Here is an 18,609-nt window from a genome sequence, read left to right as displayed (position 1 = left end):
ACTAATATTTTTATGTCATATTTTTTATAAGTGTATAATGCACCACGTTTCAAGCGTTTATGTGCAGTGACAAAACTACGATTATCACATTAAATTTGTTTTGCTGAAACGATTATTGAAAAATCGAAAGTCCATGTTTATTGTACATAGTTGGTCCGATTGTACATCTGGAAAAGTCTTGTCATACCAAGCTTAAGGCCAAGAGAGACTGCAAACGGATTCAATAAAACTGAAACGGTGCGCATTCTTGCTCGTTTTCTTGCATTTGAGTCTGGATGCAGATGTGCCCAGAAAAGGTAAAATGAGCAGTTCACCAGTGCTTCCTTTAAGAACGTTATGCAATATTTCGAAATTTTAAAATGGTAAATATTGTGTGTGTATGAATGAGAGAGGGGGGGGGAGGTAACTCCACAACAGTGGCAAAAATTAAACACCAGTCACTTCCCATGTCTTCCAGTTGCAGCTGTGTGTTGCAGCAGCCAATCTGGATCGTTTTCGGCGACGTCAACGCATGACGTCACGTCACATTATCTACAATTTCCCGTACATGTGGCTACATGCTGTCAGATCTGGAACTCTAGAAGAGGACAAACTGACAGAAGATTGAGAAAAAATGGTGGCGAGTCAGAGAAATATAGGCACGCACACCGGCATATGTAGAGTTTCACTTTTGTCACCAAACTCACCGGATGCACCCTTAGGGTACAGAGGCACTCCTTGTCGTTGACAGTAGCGTCATCCAGTTGGGTAAATGTCTCGCCGTACATGAACCCGGCGTGACGTAAAGCGTTGTAGATGACGTCTTTGCTCACCTGCGTCACAAATGCCATTGATGTTTGGTTGTTTTTGCGCGATGAAGTGTGTGTGTCTATGTGTGTAGAGGGAGTGGGAGTAGTTTAAGTTGCCGGTGCGGATATGTATGTAGCCTGTGTTTGGACATGTGTGTAGAGGGGGTGGGGGGGTGGGGGGGGGGGGGTATGGGGGGGTGTATGTATGAATGCACATCAGGCAATCGTAAACATAGTAATGGGAGTACCCATTGGCAAATATCAACATGCAACCAAAGTATCAGATAATTCGGAGAAGGGTAAAGTCGCATCTGACGGATATACTTTTCTTATTCAAATTCTTATTCAAATTAGAAACGAAACGCACACACACACAAATACACGTACATATGACACCACACACACACACGCACACGCACACACACACACACACAAATACACGCACATATGACACCACACACACATACACACACACGCGCGCGCGCGCGCGTGCATGCATGTGCTTGCTTGCTTGCTTTGAGCAAAAACAGAAAAATCGTATACTGTGTATAGCCAATCAGATGATATAAAAAAATAAATCGCTAATAAAACGATAATATTATGAGAAAGAGAGAGAGAGTGTGTGTGTGAAAATCAACCCATTCATGGGCGCCAGTGACGTGACGCATTCGTCAGCCAATAAGAAAAACGAGAGAGTTGACTGAAGCACATGCTGACCTTTTCCTGACACCTGGCACGCACATGCTCCAGGTTGACCAGCTCTGCTGGGGGCTGGTCGCTCACCAGCTCGCTGATTCGGATGTAAGCCAGGGTTCTGGGAAACAGAGCATGGGGGTGGGGGTGGTAACCACTGCAAATGAAATTTCGCGCTCCGTGCGTGGATGGTTGTGTGGGGTGGTAGTGAAAGGTGGTTTGTGTGAGTGTGTGTGTGTGTGTGTGTGTGTGTGTGTGTGTGTGTGTGCAGGTGAGCTCACGCATGTCCGCGTGGAAGAGTGAGAATGGTGAAGAGAGACAGAGCATGACCTAAACATACAGAGAGGAAGAGGCAGACACAGAAACCGAGAGAAAATGAGGAAGGAAGGGAGACAGACGAAAGCTGAGTCTGCTTTGATAGTTTGCCTCCTGATGACCTAACGCAGGTAGTTCTCTATTGACTGCTGATGGTAAGACTGCAACAGATCAAACCCAAGCCCATTAGTAGCAACAAGAACGACAAAACAGCCGAACGAAAACCTGCAACTAATTTTCATCTTCATCCAGAGCTTTTTCAACCTCATGAACATCCACAATGACCACCAATCTGCGATATCCAGTTATCCAAAAAAGATGACACGCGGTTGAAACGCCCTCCCCCCCCCCCCCCCCCCCCCCCCCCCCCCCCCACACCCCTCTCTCCCCCATCCACCCCCCCCCCCCCATCCCCTCTCCAGAAACTCAGACAAACTGACTTGTTGTCTTTCAGGACGGTGATAGGCAGAGTGTTGCCAGGAGACAGGACGTGGCGGTCCCCCAGCACAACGTCCAGGTCCAGGAAGCCGTCTTTGGGCACGACCATGGCCTGCTCCAGGTCCACCGACACCGACCACCGCCGGTCCCCGCAGCTGTTCAGAAACTTGGCCACGGCGAAACCTGTTTCGGCGAACACCGCTCCTGGCACCAAGATCCTTCCTGCAACAGGTCCAGACCCTCTCAGATCATATGTATAACATGTACCATGGGAGTAAATACCGTCTCAAGACCTATGTATAACATGTACTATGGGAGTACAAACCTTCACAAGTCCTATATATAGCCTGTACTATAGCAATACAGAACCTCTTAGATCATATGTATAACATGTACCATGGGAGTAAATACTCTCTCAAGTCCTACGTATAACATGTTCTATAGCAGTACAAACCCTCTCAAGTTCTATATATAACATGTACCCTAAGACTAAATACCCTATCAAATCCTATGTATAACCTGCACTGTAGCAGTACAGATTCTGCCCTTTCAGATCCTTCATATAACCTGTACTATGAGAGTCAGTACAGACCCTCTCTGGTCCTACGTATAAATTGTACTGTGGGAGCACAGCACTGTCTCAGGTCTTACGTACAACTTGTATTATGGGAGTACACAACCTCTCAAGATCCTACCTATAACCTGTACTCGGGGAGTACATACCCTCTCAGGTCTTACGTATAACGTATATTATTGGAGCACAGGACCTTTCATGTCATAGTCTAACCTGTACTATGGGAATGCAGACGAAGACCCTCTCAGATCATGGGTGCGTCCTGTTAAGGAAATCTCGCCTTCATTCGTCTTCATCCATTTCACGGACACAATCAGCTGGGTGATTCCCGTGCCATTTCATTGGGCTGGGTAAAAAAGGACGACATACGATAGGATATTGCCACTGTATGTAGGTTTTAGCAAGCAGGTTGCTGGTTTCTGCTTTTCACTCCGACGTTTACCCTGACACACCCTACGCAGGAATAGGCCCCAAAATATGTTTTAAAACAAAAGCAAAACATTTTGGGGGGGAGGGAAAGGGTGGTGGAATATATATGCCAATCTATTTTTCTAAGCGAATATGCGGTTTTCATAGACGTTTTTTTTTTTTTTTTAAATACATATAATCTGAGATCACAATTCAGTTTACATTCTGTGTAAAGATTATGCAGGTTTTCCAACATATTTCTCCAGTGATTTGCATGGAAAATATAGATAACCTCCGACATTGTACCTACAGCTTCTGAAATGACAATTGGCAACATCCTTTTATCACCTCTGTGTGTGTGTGTGTATGTGTGTGTGTGTGTGTGTGTGTGTGTGTGTGTGTGTGTGTGTGTGTGTGTGTGTGAGTGAGTGAGTGAGTGAGTGAGTGAGTGAGTGAGTGTGTGTGTGTGTGTTTGTGTGTGTGTGTGTGTATGCGCTTGCTTGCTTGCTTACTTGTGTGGTGGGGGTATGTATGTGTGCGCATGTGTGTGTTGGGGAGGGTTATGTGTGACTGAGAGAGAGAGGGGGGAAGAAGGAGAAAGAGACAGAAAGAGACAGAGAGCATGAATGTGTTAGTGAATATGATATGAGCAATGTGGGAGACAAGAAAAGGAACTACTCACCCTTTACAACATGATCGCTGACTGACTTGAGAACCTGACAACTGACAACCAGCTTGAAGCCAGCAGTGGTGTTGCTCAGCGGGAAGACAAACGGGTGGGTCAACTGGCTTTCATCAACCCCGCTCAGCCAAATCGCCGCTGTCTCTGATTTCTCCAGGTTCTTCTTTTTGTCGAACACGTACCTAAACGAAAACGTGTCACCGGTGTCAACACTGGTGTGGAATTACTGACAGCTTGTTTCTTGCTGTGTGATTGTGTTAGTGGGTAGGGGGAAGGGGGGAGAGGGCGTTTGTGTTTATTAATGTATCATGCAGTCATTAGATAGCATGGGAACGGGCAAACAAACTTGCCCTGTTTGCTGTGCACTGTGCTGAAGCGAGGAATAGACAGCCTGAACACAAAGTACACAAAGTTTGTGACTGGCAACTTCGACAATAAATGTATGTCATCAGGAACATCTGGGCAACTTGTGTATTGAAATATATGTATATGCTACGTAATGTGTGTGCAGTTATCCAAACAGTAATTTGCAATAACTGCTAATATGCAAGCATGGATCCCCAGAAATTAATCTGAGAACTAGGCGTTTGAAAAACAAAGGATATCGTGTATTATCATGTATAACCCGAAGCATGTCAAATACACATCTCTGTGTGTGCATGTGCGTGACCGGTGTCTGACTGAATTACGCAGGAAACGAACGATGAACGCTTAAAGGCAGCTCTCAGTTGCTTTACCTGGTAGGCAGCCTGTTGTGCAACCTATTAGGTGATTGTACATCGCTTGGACTGGAGATTTGTCTTTGACTGGACAAGTGCTATATAAGTATCAATAATAAAGTGCAAGTTACGGCTGCAACCCAAGCAGGAGCAGAAGCAACACCACGCCAGCAATAGTCACGCGAGCGGCAACGCCCACAGCAGCACATGAGCTCACCTGGGCAGGTCGGTGAGCTGGGTCCCCCAGGTAGGCAGCCTGTTCCAGGTGAGGTCTGACCCAAACTCATACATGGCAGTTACTGCCTGCAGGAAGACCTTGAACTCTGGAGGTCGTGACATGGAGGCCACACAGGTCACATCGGCCTGTAACGTGGGAACACATCGTATCAGACTGAAGTCTTCCTTGGGCATACTGTACTTATTTCATACAATAAATAACAAATTATAATACGTACTATACTGTTTCATCCAAAAGCCATGCATGACAACAGAGAAACAGTCTAAAGGTGAGCAGCAATATCAATAGCCACACACACACACACACACACACACACACACACACACACACACACACACACACACATCCGAATTTAAAAAAACAAAAACAAAAAAAACGAACAGAGAAAAAAGACACATCAAAATCAAGGAAAAAGAAAACGCTGGGATTTTTTTTTTAACAAATGTACAGGCGAGTTTGCAGATCAAGAAAAGATAACAACAACAAAAAAACCCACAAAAAACAACAGAAAGAAGACAGATATATATATCTAAATGATGAAGAAAAGAGAAAATAACCAATGCAGATTTTTTTTTCTGAAGCTGGTGGATACTAGCCATAATTCAAGTAAAAATGTTCTACATTCTGTTAATATAATCATGTACTATGCAATTACTTAACATACGTATTGACGCGCAATTACTACTCATGCTTATTGACTGAAGGGATTTCAAACTAAATCAAATTGTTGTCCTGTTGAATTCGTTGTATTTGTGTTGTGACATTTTCAAACAAAAATACTGTTTAAACTCAAACCACATTCTTCTCAGAATCCACGACCCCCTACCCCCCCCCCCCCCCCCCCACCCCCACACCCCCCCCAACACACACACACACACACACACACACACACACACACACCATAATCCTTATCAGGCTCTAACGTTGACATTCACAGAAGGAAGCAGAAGATGCAGACCTTGGGAAATATGTCTGACAGATGCGCGCGTAGCACAGGCTTGGGACCGATCTCCACAAAGAGTTGTCTGGACGGGGCTTCACGTGACTGTCGCACAGCTTGGTCAAAGAGGACAGGCTGGCGGAGGTTGTCCACCCAGTAGTCCACATCTGGAGCTGCATGCACAAGCAGATGTACACACACACACACACACACACACACACACACACACACACACACATATATGTATATATATACATACATACATACACACATATATACACATATATACTCACGTACAAATACACACACTCACACTCATAAACACACACACATGCTTCAATTCGAACACACATTCAAAACACGCGTCATGAAAATTGTATTCATAATTCAAAGAACTAATACTTAAGCGAAACATTAAAGGCCAGGTGGCCAAAAATAATGAAGAAAAAACTTGTGTTTGTATCTATATTAAATGTATATGCATCTTCGAATTTTCATTGAGTATCTTTATTATTTTAAGTCTAAGTTAAACGATGACAGATTTGTTAAGCTGCGAGTACTTTCCCGGTCCCATCCCTTTTTTTTTGAAAACCGCAACAGCAGGGTCTGAATGTATTTCAATTCCTTTTCTTCTTTTCTTTTCTGGGTGAGTGTGGGGTGAGGTAGGGAGGGTATCCTCTATCATCCAGAAGTCATTTTTACGTGTGATGCCACCTTCAGTTTTAAATCTTGTGGTTATTTTTTTATTGAATATATCTCTCTATACACACACACACACACACACACACACACACATATATATATATATATATGATTTCCATCCAACCATTCCCCAGTCCATTTTCGAAAATATGAACTATCGTTGTAAAGTGTCTTTGCATTACCGAAGAGTTGTTTGGATGTTTCAGTCTTCATTCTGGTGTAGGCTTCCTTCAAATGGGATGACTGCCATGCCATGCCTTTTTGTGTTTCTTCTCTTTGTATATACCTTTGTATCAAGGACGATTTGAACGGTACGCTTTTGACACGCCTATCAGCTGACCGAAGAAGACCCTTCACCTGCATTCAACCTGAGTCCCGTGACGCTGGAGAGAAGGGGGACAGCAGGGGGCTGAGGACGCAGGTCATTCAGTGCCGCCGCTAGCGGGGCCTTGCAACTGTCCACATGAGCACTGTGGTAGGCCACGGGCACGTGCAGCTGGCTCACCAGCATGCCCTTGTGGTCCGCATGCAGGCTGGAGGTCAGGTCCACTCTCAGCTGTGTTGGGAGAGGAGGAAAGGTGTGGGTGGGTGAATTGCTTGACCAAACTACACCTTTAGTGCTTTAAGGGAGAGGGTGTGGGTGGGTGAATTGCTTGACCAAACTACACCTTTAGTGCTTTAAGGGAGAGGGTGTGGGTGGGTGAATTGCTTGACCAAACTACACCTTTCGTGCTTTAAGGGAGAGGGTGTGGATGGGTGAATTGCTGTGACCAAACTACACCTTTAGTGCTTTAAGGGAGAGGGTGTGGGTGGGTGAATTGCTGTGACCAAACTACACCTTTAGTGCTTTAAGGGAGAGGGTGTGGATGGGTGAATTGCTGTGACCAAACTACACCTTTCGTGCTTTAAGGGAGAGGGTGTGGGTGGGTGAATTGCTGTGACCAAACTACACCTTTAGTGCTTTAAGGGAGAGGGTGTGGGTGGGTGAATTACTTGACCAAACTACACCTTTAGTGCTTTAAGGGAGAGGGTGTGGGTGGGTGAATTGCTGTGACCAAACTACACCTTTAGTGCTTTAAGGGAGAGGGTGTGGGTGGGTGAATTGCTTGACCAAACTACACCTTTAGTGCTTTAAGGGAGAGGGTGTGGGTGGGTGAATTGCTTGACCAAACTACACCTTTAGTGCTTTAAGGCCTGCTGACTATGAATGCCAAAATCTGGGTGATATCAGCTCACACATAATGTGAAACATTTACTCATTTCAGAACACGATTTTTTCTGTGGTCTGCAGCTATGTATGAATGGCTTTTATGTGTTTTACCTTTTTTTTAACCCCGCCATTTAGGCTGCTATACTCCGTTTTCGGGGATATGCATGCTGGATAATTTTTCTTCGTTTCATAACCCACCGAACTCTGACATAGATTACAGGCTCCTTAATGTGTGTGTTTGATCTTCTATACACACGATGGGTGTTCAGGCACTAGCAGGTCTGCACATTTGTTGACTTGGGAGATCGGAAAAATACCCACCCTGCATCTACATGCAGTGCACTCTACAGTGAATCAAGACTCTGATCAATATCTACGCTTTTCATTATCACGATTGCAATGCACGCCTTTTGAACCTAATCCTCACAAGTGTAGGTGTACCTCTTCCGCGGTGTCGTGGTTGACGCTGATGCAGCAGGATGTGGGACTGTAGAACAGAGAGATGCACGCCTTGTCGCCGTATCTGCTCACCACCTTTTTCGTCTATACACAGCCACAAGGAAAACAGACAAATTGCATTTCTTTACAATTCCTGTGCACGTATAAGGTAATCGTAATGTGTTGTAAGTCTGTAATTACAAAACGTAGAACACACACACACACACACACACACACACACAGAGAGAGAGATAGATATGAAATTATATATATACAGGTCAACAGGTCAACAATGAATGATAAAGAAAAAAGGAGGGAGGGAAGGAGAAATGAAGGGGTGGGGGGGGGGAGAAAGGGAGAACATGATGACAACGATGATAACGATGATGATGAAACTGGACAAAACGGCAACAGCGGCAACATCAGCAGCATACAGCAACAACAGGAACAGCAACACTAGGAGCAACAGTAGCCCAACAAGGAACAATAGCACTGAAAACACAAAAACAGCAGCAGCAGCAGCTGTATGAGCAGTCGCAACAGCTACAACACTGCCGTCAACATAAACAAAACAATACCGTCATCCTCTTCACAATTATCACTATCGTCATCATCATCTTCATAACCATCAAAATCACCATCATCAACAGAATGATTATACAATATAATAATAATCATCATCATCACTGCATAAATGATTATACAATATCATCGTCATCATCATCACCATCATCACTGCTATCATCATCATGATTCTCATTATTTCATCCATCCGCTTGTTACGTTTAGGACGTCAGGGGGAGATAGAACTGGCAATCAGCAGCGACTCGGAAGGCTTCGAGTGGTGTGGTGTCGTGTGCTTTCAAGGTCTGGCGATTTCTTCTTCATCTCGTGAACACGAACATCACCATAAACGTCATCCTCGTTATCACTCACCTCCGCCACAGGCACGTGCCGAACAATGATCATCTTGCCCCCGGTGACGGTGGCCAGCAGACGACTGCGGTGATAAACAATCTTCACTGCCTCAGCCTGGCTGATGCACCCCGCCACGTGCGCCGCCCCCACCTCCCCCACGCTCTGTCCCACAATGCTCTGCGGCTCAAGGCCAAGGTCACGCCAAACTGCCGCCAACGCCACCTTGCAAAGTACAGTGAACATGTTGAAAGTTGTTGACCGCTTTGTAAACATGCATACCAAGATAGTCACCAAGAGTTACACAGAGTTACCAGAGCATGAGTGATCTGTTTCTCGGTAGTGCTGTATGATATGTACAGGTCAGTGGATCAAGGTGCCTTCTCTAGAGTCACTGACACACTTTGGAGGAAAACCTGGATGATGCCCCCATGTGAGCCAATTAATGGTAAGCAGCAAACGAACACCTTCCTTTTTGCCTTCAGCACTTACAGGATGCATGGCTGTTTTTGTTCAGAAATATGTGACTGGGGTTGGCTGCCAGAGAGAACTATCTTTGTGACTGTCCTTTTTGAAGTCAGGGAACAACACGGCATCACGACAACAAGAGGTTAATAGGCCACAAAACAAACATCGTATTATCCCTGAGTGAGTTGACAGTCGTTACGATTAATTTTTGCCTTCTCAATAATGAACACAGGATCATGCTGCTGTCAGCATGGAACATAACTGAAAACAGTCAAATACAGCACAGCACAATACAAACACACCTGGCAAGCGAAGATGGCGATGGGAGAGAAGAGGGGATCCTGAGGGTCGAAGTCTTCATGCAGACGTTCAGAGAGTGACCAGTCCACGTACTTCTTCAGTTCCTCCTCTATCTGTCACACATACATGTGAGTCCTATCTATTCATGTGGACACAAGACTGGCTGTAATTTGTTGGGGTTTTTTTTTGTTTGTTTTTTGTTTTTTGGTTGTTGTTTTTTTGTGTGTTTTTTTTTTAAGAAAGATAACGAATAAATAAAGGTATGGAGTAAGGATGACATGATTGTTCATTCATTTATTCATTTGTATATTCATTCCCTTGCTAGTGCATTCGTTCGTTCGTTCGTGGATTGCTTCACCGACTGATACATTCGTGGTTAAAAAAATATATTGATTTCAAACAAACTAACAAATGTCATCCGTTTAACTGGTTATCTTGCAAAGACTTGATGTTTACTAACACAAATATGCATACACACACACACACACACACACACACACACACACACACACACACACACACACACACACACGGTAAAGAAAAGAAAATGTAGTTGTTGCCCTTCTGTGCAGTTCAAAGAGCAGAAGCAGTTTGGTCAGACCACATCCTTCTTCTACTTTCTCAGTGACCCATTGATACGCTGGTGTAGTCAGCAGCATGTTGCTTCACAAATGAGGCCCATGTTTGAAGCGGTGTGGGTGGAGGTGGGTTCCAGACAGAACACACACACACACACACACACACACGCACACACACACGCACAGACACGCACGCACACACTCACACACACACACACACACGCGCGCGCGCACACACACACACGCACACACACACACGCATGAACGCACGCACGCACACACACACACACACACACACACACACACACACACACACACACACACACACACACACAGCTTTGTCTGAAGGCAGACTCACCTGCATGACAGTATCACGGAAGACCGGCAGGTGCTCCATCAGCTGTGTACACATACCTGGCCAGCATGTGCCCATGCCCCCGAACACGAACGTCACCGTGGGCTGCCTGTATACTGCCGACCCAAGCACGGGTCTGCGAAAACAGAAATCCGCATATTATATTATACTACCGTTGCTTTCCCCCTCTTTTTCTCTCTTGCATTCAATGCTATTTTCTTTCATGACATGGTAATCTGTCCAAAGGTACTCAAAGTGAAAAAGTGATCTCTCTCTCTCTCTCTCTCTCTCCGGTCTTGCCTGCAAAACAGGACGCAGCCTGTTTACTTAAATTAATAGGCACGTATTTTTCTGAAGGTCATGTAGTTCGTGGTGTTCCGCAAGGCTCTGTTCTTGGACCCCTACTCTTTTGCATCTATATAAACGACTTGCCGATGCACATATTATCACCCAGCAATGTCATCTGCAATCTGTTCGCTGATGACAGTTCCCTTCATTGTAGCGACAACAACATTGACCTTGTAGAATCCTCTCTACAACAGCGAATGAATGACATTTCAGACTGGTGTTATCAAAATCACACGGAACTTAACCAACACAAGACAAAAAGTATGGCACTGACATCCAGACAAAAACACCAACGTAAGCCTCTCACTTTAAAGCTCCAGATAAACAAGAATCCAATAGAACAAGTTAGTAAGCATCGCATTCTTGGGTCTAGCTTTGCATTTTTTGGACGATTTGTTTGGAACTCGCTTCCTTCGTTTATCAAGACGTGTAATTCATTATGTTTCTTCAAATCAAGCATACGAAAACTTCTGCTCCACAAACAATAGGCTCCCAAATAAAATAAAAAACAGGAAAAAAACACAAAAAACAACAACATCATGCCCTTTTTTGTTAAATTTGTATCTATACCGGTACATACACGGAGGTGTTTTATTTTATGTTTTACCTTTTGTGCTTTTATGTTTTTCTCGTTCGCCAGTTGATCGGATTTTACTACCTCTAACATCTGCATCAGCATATTAATCGCTACTGTTTATGTATGATGATATTGTTGTGTTTCTCTGTTCTCTTTATGTCAACTATCTGTTTCTCACTTTAGTCATGTGTGTGTGTGTGTGTGTGTGTGTGTGTGTTGGGTCGGGGTGAGTGTGTACATGTCACGTGGGGGCAAGGGTGGGTTGGTGAGAATGTGTTCGTGTTATTACTTTTTACGATGTTAATGATGATGATCATGATTATTATTCGTAGTAGTAGTAGTAGAAGTAGTAGTATTTATAAAATTTATTACTGTTGTGTCGTTATCATTATTGTTGTTAGTGTTGTCACAAGGACAGATTGGAGGAAAAGGCAATGCCTAAAATATTTATCCTTGAGTAATATTTTTTTTTTGAATCTCACTCTCTCTCCTCGTCCATTCCCTTTCGCTCTTTTTCCACCACCCCTGCCGATTTCCTGAAATAAACATGTCTTCTCTCTCTCTCTCTCTCTCTCTCTCTCTCTCTCTCTCTCTCTCTCTTCTCTCTTTCCTTCCATTCCCTTTCTCTCTTTTTCCATAACCCCTGGAGATTTTCTGAAATAAGCATGTTTACCCCCCCACACCCATCTCTCTATTTCTCTCTGTACACTCACTGCACCCGGTCCTCCTGCAATGCAAGCGGTGAATTCGTGCCTCCCTTCTTCCCTTCCTTCCCCTTCTCCTTTCCCCTTGTCTTCCCCTACCTGGCCAAATCCTCTTCCAGGGCAGCTGTCAGCTCGGACAAGTCCTCCACCACGTGGGCCAGGCGCACAGGGTAGTGGTCTCGGCGTGCCGTGGAGGTCAAGGACAGGTCGTGCACGTTCAGCGCGTGAAGCTCGGGGTCACCGAGCACCTCCACCACCACCCCACGCAGGGATTTCTCCGTACAGGCGGACAGTGCGACGATACATGGCCTGGGGGCCACAGGGGACAGACAGGGCCAGGGATAAGCTTCAGGTTACCGAAACAATAGCAGGTATAGGCCAATAGATGTTTGGGTGTGTTTTTTTTAAAAGACTACTCCTCACGTCAAATTAATGATAAACCTATGAACCGGATTAGACGTTTGTTACAAGCATATGGATGATTTTACCCATTTATTCCCAGGAAATCATTTATCAACTTCACAAGGAAACCTAGTTATTTTCAAATCTTCCCCAAGGAATCGTTTATAAGCTTCAGATGTGGACTTTGTTAAAATCCATCTGATTGTTACTACATCCACACCATGAACCATGAAATAACTCATAAACCTTACAAGGAAGCCTGGTTGTAAGCCTGTGTAAAAGCCTTTTCAAAATCTACCCCCTTGAAGTTGGGAATAAAATTTAGAAATGATGGTGTTGCTTTAAAAAAAACAATCTCAAACCATTGGAGCAAGAATAAAATGCATGCACGTATATGCATCAAGCTGGTTTCACGTTCCAAAAACAGTCTCCTATGTTCTGAGAGGAAGAAAATCCTGCTACACCATGCTATAACAGAGTTCTGTCTCTGTGGTTTACTATCTAACCAAAAATAACACGTTCAGAACCAATCTTTTAAACTGAATGCCGTGAATGAAAAGAGGTCTGTTGCATGATGCATTTTCGCCCAAATCTGAAGTTGTTTGGGTCTCCCCCCCCCCCCCCCCCCCCCCCTTCTCTCTCTCTGTCAGTGATGCTTCTTGCATAGGGAAATGCTGAGTACGTTCTGCACAAAACGGGATTTCATTAACCATAGAAAATAATTCGTTAATATTGGCTGCTGTAGCATTAGCTAAATCATGTCACAAAGAGACTTGCAATGACAAAGTAGTTTTAAACACTTCTTGTGGATGTGTGTTGTGCAGCGTTTTGATCGGCTTTTGAAGACTTAAATTTTTTTTACAGCAATTAACGACAAAAAGAGCACTGACAAAGAAAGAATACCTTTGAGTTGTGAGGCTCAGAGCTGAAGCGGAGTTTTCCTGTTCTTTTTTCTTATACTGACACAGTACCGCATGGGAGTTGCTGCCTCCAAACCCAAAGGAGTTGCAGCAGGCCACTTTGTCCGGGTTTTCCCAATCAACTGGTTCTCCCGGAACCACCAGTTTCAGCTCCTTGAAGTCGATTAGCGGGTTCGGTTCTTCGCAATGCAAGGATGGAACGATAACGTTGTGCTGTTAACACACCAATGGTAATTGTGGTATATTGAAAATGTGCAAATTGATTTTTTTTTCTCTTTGATGTACAGTATGTATACACAATGATGAATAGATATGATTTGCTGTTCAAAAAGTACTCAAACGTAAGAGAAACACACACACACACACACACACACACACACACTAAATATCCTCAATCCCACACGCGCGCCACGCTCAACCAGGTGGTGTATAGTAGGCCGCCCACTCATCATTGCCCCACCATCCCCATCCTTTCCCCCTGACCCCCACCCCCACCTGTGCTCACCTTCATCATCAGCAACACCTTGATGACGCCCACGACTCCGGCGGCGGACTCCAGGTGGCCGATGTTGGTCTTCACGGAGCCCAGGTAGCGCTGTTTGCTGGAGGCCTGGCTCTGGAAGAACTGACCCAGAGAGCTGGCCTCCACTGGGTCCCCAGCGCGCGTGCCCGTCCCTGAGACAACACAGGTAAAGGGGGTGTTGTGCTGTGCTGTGTTGTGTTGTGTTGTGCCTGTCCCTGAGACAACACAGGTAAAGGGGGTGTTGTGCTGTGCTGTGTTGTGTTGTGTTGTGCCTGTCCCTGAGACACCACAGGTAAAGGGGGGGGGGTGTTGTGCTGTGTTGTGTTGTGTTGTGTTGTGTTGTGCCTGTCCCTGAGACAACACAGGTAAAGGGGGTGTTGTGTTGTGCTGTGTTGTGTTGTGCTGTGTTGTGTTGTGCCTGTCCCTGAGACAGCACAGGTAAAGGGGGTGTTGTGCTGTGTTGTGTTGTGCCTGTCCCTGAGACACCACATGTAAAGGGGGTGTTGTGTTGTGTTGTGTTGTGTTGTGCCTGTCCCTGAGACACCACAGGTAAAGGGGGTGTTGTGTTGTGTTGTGTTGTGTTGTGTTGTGTTGTGTTGTGTTGTGTTGTGTTGTGTTGTGTTGTGTTGTGTTGTGCTGTGCTGTGCTGTGCTGTGCTGTGTTGTGTTGTGTTGTGCTGTGCTGTGCTGTGTTGTGCCCGTCCCAGACACACCACAGGTAAAGGGGGTGTTGTGTTGTGTTGTGTTGTGTTGTGTTGTGTTGTGCCTGTCCCTGAGACACCACAGGTAAAGGGGGGTGTTGTGTTGTGTTGTGTTGTGTTGTGTTGTGTTGTGTTGTGCCTGTCCCTGAGACACCACATGTAAGGGGTTTTTTTGTGTTGTGTTGTGTTGTGCCTGTCCCTGAGACAACACAGGTAAAGGGGGAGGGGGGGTGTTGTGCTGTGCTGTGCTGTGTTGTGTTGTGCCTGTCCCTGAGACACCACAGGTAAAGGGGGTGTTGTGCTGTGCTGTGTTGTGTTGTGTTGTGCCTGTCCCTGAGACACCACAGGTAAAGGGGGTGTTGTGTGTGCTGTGCTGTGTTGTGCTGTGCTGTGTTGTGTTGTGTTGTGTTGTGTTGTGCTGTGCTGTACTGTGTTGTGTTGTGCCTGTCCCTGAGACACGACAGGTAAAGGGGGTGCTGTGTGTGCTGTGCTGTGTTGTGTTGTATTGGGCTGTGCTGGGATGGGATGGGATGTGATGGGCTGTATTGTGTTGTGCCTATCCCTGAGACATCACAGGTAAAGGGGGTGTTGTGCTGTGGTGTGTTGTGTCGTGTTGTGCTGTGCTCATGTTGTGTTGTGTTGTGTTGTGTTGTGTCGTGTTGCTGTGCTGTGCTGTCTGTCTTGTGGTGAGGTGTTGTGTTGTGTTGTGTTGTGGTGTGGTGTGTTGTGCTATGCTGTGGTGCTGTGCTGTGCTGTGCTGTACTATGCTGACCCCTACCCTGGGACACGACAAAGGCAATGTTGTGTTGTACTGTGGTGTGGTGTGGTGTGGTGTACTGTGTTAACACTGAGTTTACATAGTCATTTTTCTTCGTCTTATTTGTTAACTTTTAATTATATTTTCTATCATAGCGTGATAACAGCTTTGACTATCCTTTGAGTATGTATGCTCATTAAAAAAATGTTTGTTTTTTGTTGTTTTATTTTGTTTGTTGTTGTTGTTTTTTTACCCCGAAAAACAGAAACAACGACACCAACAACAAAGTAAGTGTTCTTCTCTACTCACCATGAGCCTCAATGTAGTCGACCCGTTCAAGGTCAAGGCCGATCTGTGACGACACGCTGTGCAGAAGGGACTGCTGCTGGATCCCCGATGGCGCGGTGAGAGGGGAGACTGTGTGTCCGTCCTGATTGGTTCCCGTGTAGAGTGTGGCCCAGATATTGTCCCCATCCCGCTCCGCCTGTGCGAGAAGAGGGGTGGGTGCGCTTGATGTTTTGCCGGACAAGTTGATGGATGTTTCACCAGCCACCGTGGCGAAGTGGTTAGCGTCGCGGACTGACGGCTGGGAGAACGCGGGTTCGAATCCCAGCGAAGGTGGGTTTTTCGGCCCGTGGCCGGCTCCTACCCAGAATTGAGTGTCCTGTGGGCTTAAATGGGGAGATTGTGACCACACAGTCGAGTGTCATCCACTTCACGGATGCGTCTTTGGGTGTGTTGCTCTAAGTACCTGACCGACACTGCAGGTGTCTATATCTCTCAGGCCTGGTTAACGCCGGGATATCATTATGACAGGAAGCGTAGAGTACAGCCTTGTCACGCAGTCCCAAACCAAAATGAACCTCCATAGCAACATCGTCATCGTCATCCTCCTTCATCATCATCAATATAAACAAAACAATTTCAAACTCTGTGGCCTTTCATGCACTGCTCTCATGGTGACCTCAGTTTCGATACCCCTCCACTTCTGTGCTTTGGGGTCAGTCCTGCCACTTTCTTCAGTGTTGGCAGATTCGTGGGGATCTGTTGTTTGAGGGACGTGGTGGCGGTCTCCACTCTGGGAGGGCGGTCTCCACTCTGGGAGGGACGCTCACTCAGTCTGGCTCCGCGACTAAGCCATTATTGTCGTTAGTAGGGGGCTTAGTAGGTGGTGTCCTAAGTACGTTAAATCAGAACAGGCACCACTGAACATCACCGAAGTGACTCAGCAGCAGTGCAGGGTCTCCTCTGGTGTGTGGCCTCCTGGCGACCTAATATCGATAGTTCCCTGTGGACTGCCGACGTTGGAACTGTGACGGACGAACCCGGGTGTGGCCGTGTATGGGGGAATCTAAATGAGCGGCGTGGGAGTAATGCCAATTAAACGGTGCAGATTATGGGACAGCAAAAAAAATAATAATAAAAAATAATAATAATAAGTTGATGATGTTTCTAACGCTGAAGACAACGTCCACAGCACAGTCGGGATTGATCAAAGAATGCACACACACATGACCATTTTCTGAAGACACTGTCCAGCCAAAGAAGTGAGACAATTCAAAGAATGTACATACATATAAACACGTTTTCCGAGGACTGTGTCCATCGTACGGAAGTGAGAGAGACATTTCAAAGAATGCACGACGTATTTTCGGTCTGATGTTTGCCTTGCAACAACAACAAAGTAAAGTACTTTACTTCACTCTCTCATTTCACATTTATCCAGTCTCTTCCAATTCATCGTCCGATCAAACCCCCCTACCCTGAAAACCCACAAAGGCGGTGCATACAGTCGCCCTCATTCACTCATTTGTTTATGACTAACCGCATAAAGGAAGGAAAAAATATATAACCCGAACCTCAATCAAAATGATTGGTGGAGGTGGGCACAAGTAGCAAGCTTTACCAACAAAAATAATTGTTACAATCGTCATCGTAGTAGTAGCAGCAGTGAAAGCAGTAGCAACACAAAAAGCGATGGTAGTAACAGTGTTAGTGTTAATAAAAGGAGGAGCAGCAGCTGTAGCGAAAGAAGTAGACATGCCATTTGCAATAGTAGAACCAGTAACAACAAGTTCAAACCGCCAGCAGCAGTGGCAATAATGGCAGTAGCAGAAGTGGCGACAATAGTAATGGTAGTGGTGGCATCAGCAACATTAATGACCGTAGATAAAGACATAGAAACAATAGCCACGGGTTGCAGCATCAGATACAAAAGTAATAGTTGTGGCGGTAGCATTCGTAGTGGACGCAACAGCAAATAGGAGTTGTGGTCACCGCAACAGCTGCCGAAAGATGATTAAGAAGAACACAGAGAGACAAGACAAGACAAGACAAGGGTTTATTTGTTAGGCCTCCGGCCCATAACAAAGGAGTGGGCCACTAACAAAAATATTACATAATGAATCAAATAGTGTGAATAATATATCAATGCGCATGTGACTTGCAAGCTCTCTCTCTCTCTCTCTCTCTCTCTCTCTCTCTCTCTCTCTCTCTCATTATCTCTCTCCCTCTCCTCTCCCTTCCCTCAAACACATGCACGCACGTATATACACACCCACATGCACGCTCGCGCGCTAAACACACAGATCCAGCGATCTGGGTTAAGTGAAATGCTGACAAGCTAACAAAACTTACAAAAAATTAATTACAAATCGCAAGAATCGGAAAAAAAGGGGAATGGGGGGTTGACGTATACGCCACAGGGTAACAAAATGCATACCTATATTCATCCACTCTTGTCCAAGTACAAAAGCTCCGCTCTCACGCCAAAAGCCTTGCATACAAAAAACGATAACTTCGCAACTAAAGATTCCGACACACAGGACATCAAAGCGGCAAATTTGAACAAGGTTGGATTTCTGTGATATTTGGCAGGTAAATATTCTTCTCTTAGAGTCTGATAAACTGGACAAAC

General features: G+C 45.4%; 1 protein-coding gene across 1 annotated transcript in view; it reads right to left on the bottom strand.

Annotated features, from left to right (window-relative positions):
* The window catches only part of LOC143291896 (phenolphthiocerol/phthiocerol polyketide synthase subunit C-like), a 50,192-nt gene that overhangs the window by 17,927 nt on the left and 13,656 nt on the right, over window positions 1–18,609 (bottom strand). The window contains exons 5-18 of the mRNA XM_076602069.1: window positions 16,002–16,176; window positions 14,218–14,387; window positions 13,696–13,925; window positions 12,490–12,699; window positions 10,765–10,897; window positions 9,831–9,941; window positions 9,082–9,285; window positions 8,149–8,250; window positions 6,855–7,053; window positions 5,814–5,968; window positions 4,835–4,980; window positions 3,899–4,080; window positions 2,351–2,456; window positions 687–807 (exon numbers count right to left, since the gene is read on the bottom strand). Coding sequence (XP_076458184.1) covers window positions 687–807; window positions 2,351–2,456; window positions 3,899–4,080; window positions 4,835–4,980; window positions 5,814–5,968; window positions 6,855–7,053; window positions 8,149–8,250; window positions 9,082–9,285; window positions 9,831–9,941; window positions 10,765–10,897; window positions 12,490–12,699; window positions 13,696–13,925; window positions 14,218–14,387; window positions 16,002–16,176 — 2,244 coding nt within the window. The remainder of the gene's footprint in view (window positions 1–686; window positions 808–2,350; window positions 2,457–3,898; window positions 4,081–4,834; window positions 4,981–5,813; window positions 5,969–6,854; window positions 7,054–8,148; window positions 8,251–9,081; window positions 9,286–9,830; window positions 9,942–10,764; window positions 10,898–12,489; window positions 12,700–13,695; window positions 13,926–14,217; window positions 14,388–16,001; window positions 16,177–18,609) is intronic.

Source organism: Babylonia areolata, chromosome 1 (assembly GCF_041734735.1).
Source record: "Babylonia areolata isolate BAREFJ2019XMU chromosome 1, ASM4173473v1, whole genome shotgun sequence".
In the NCBI taxonomy this organism is placed as follows: domain Eukaryota; kingdom Metazoa; phylum Mollusca; class Gastropoda; order Neogastropoda; family Buccinidae; genus Babylonia; species Babylonia areolata.
Note: the sequence above shows the minus strand (reverse complement) of the source record. Positions and strands in the feature narration are given on the sequence as shown.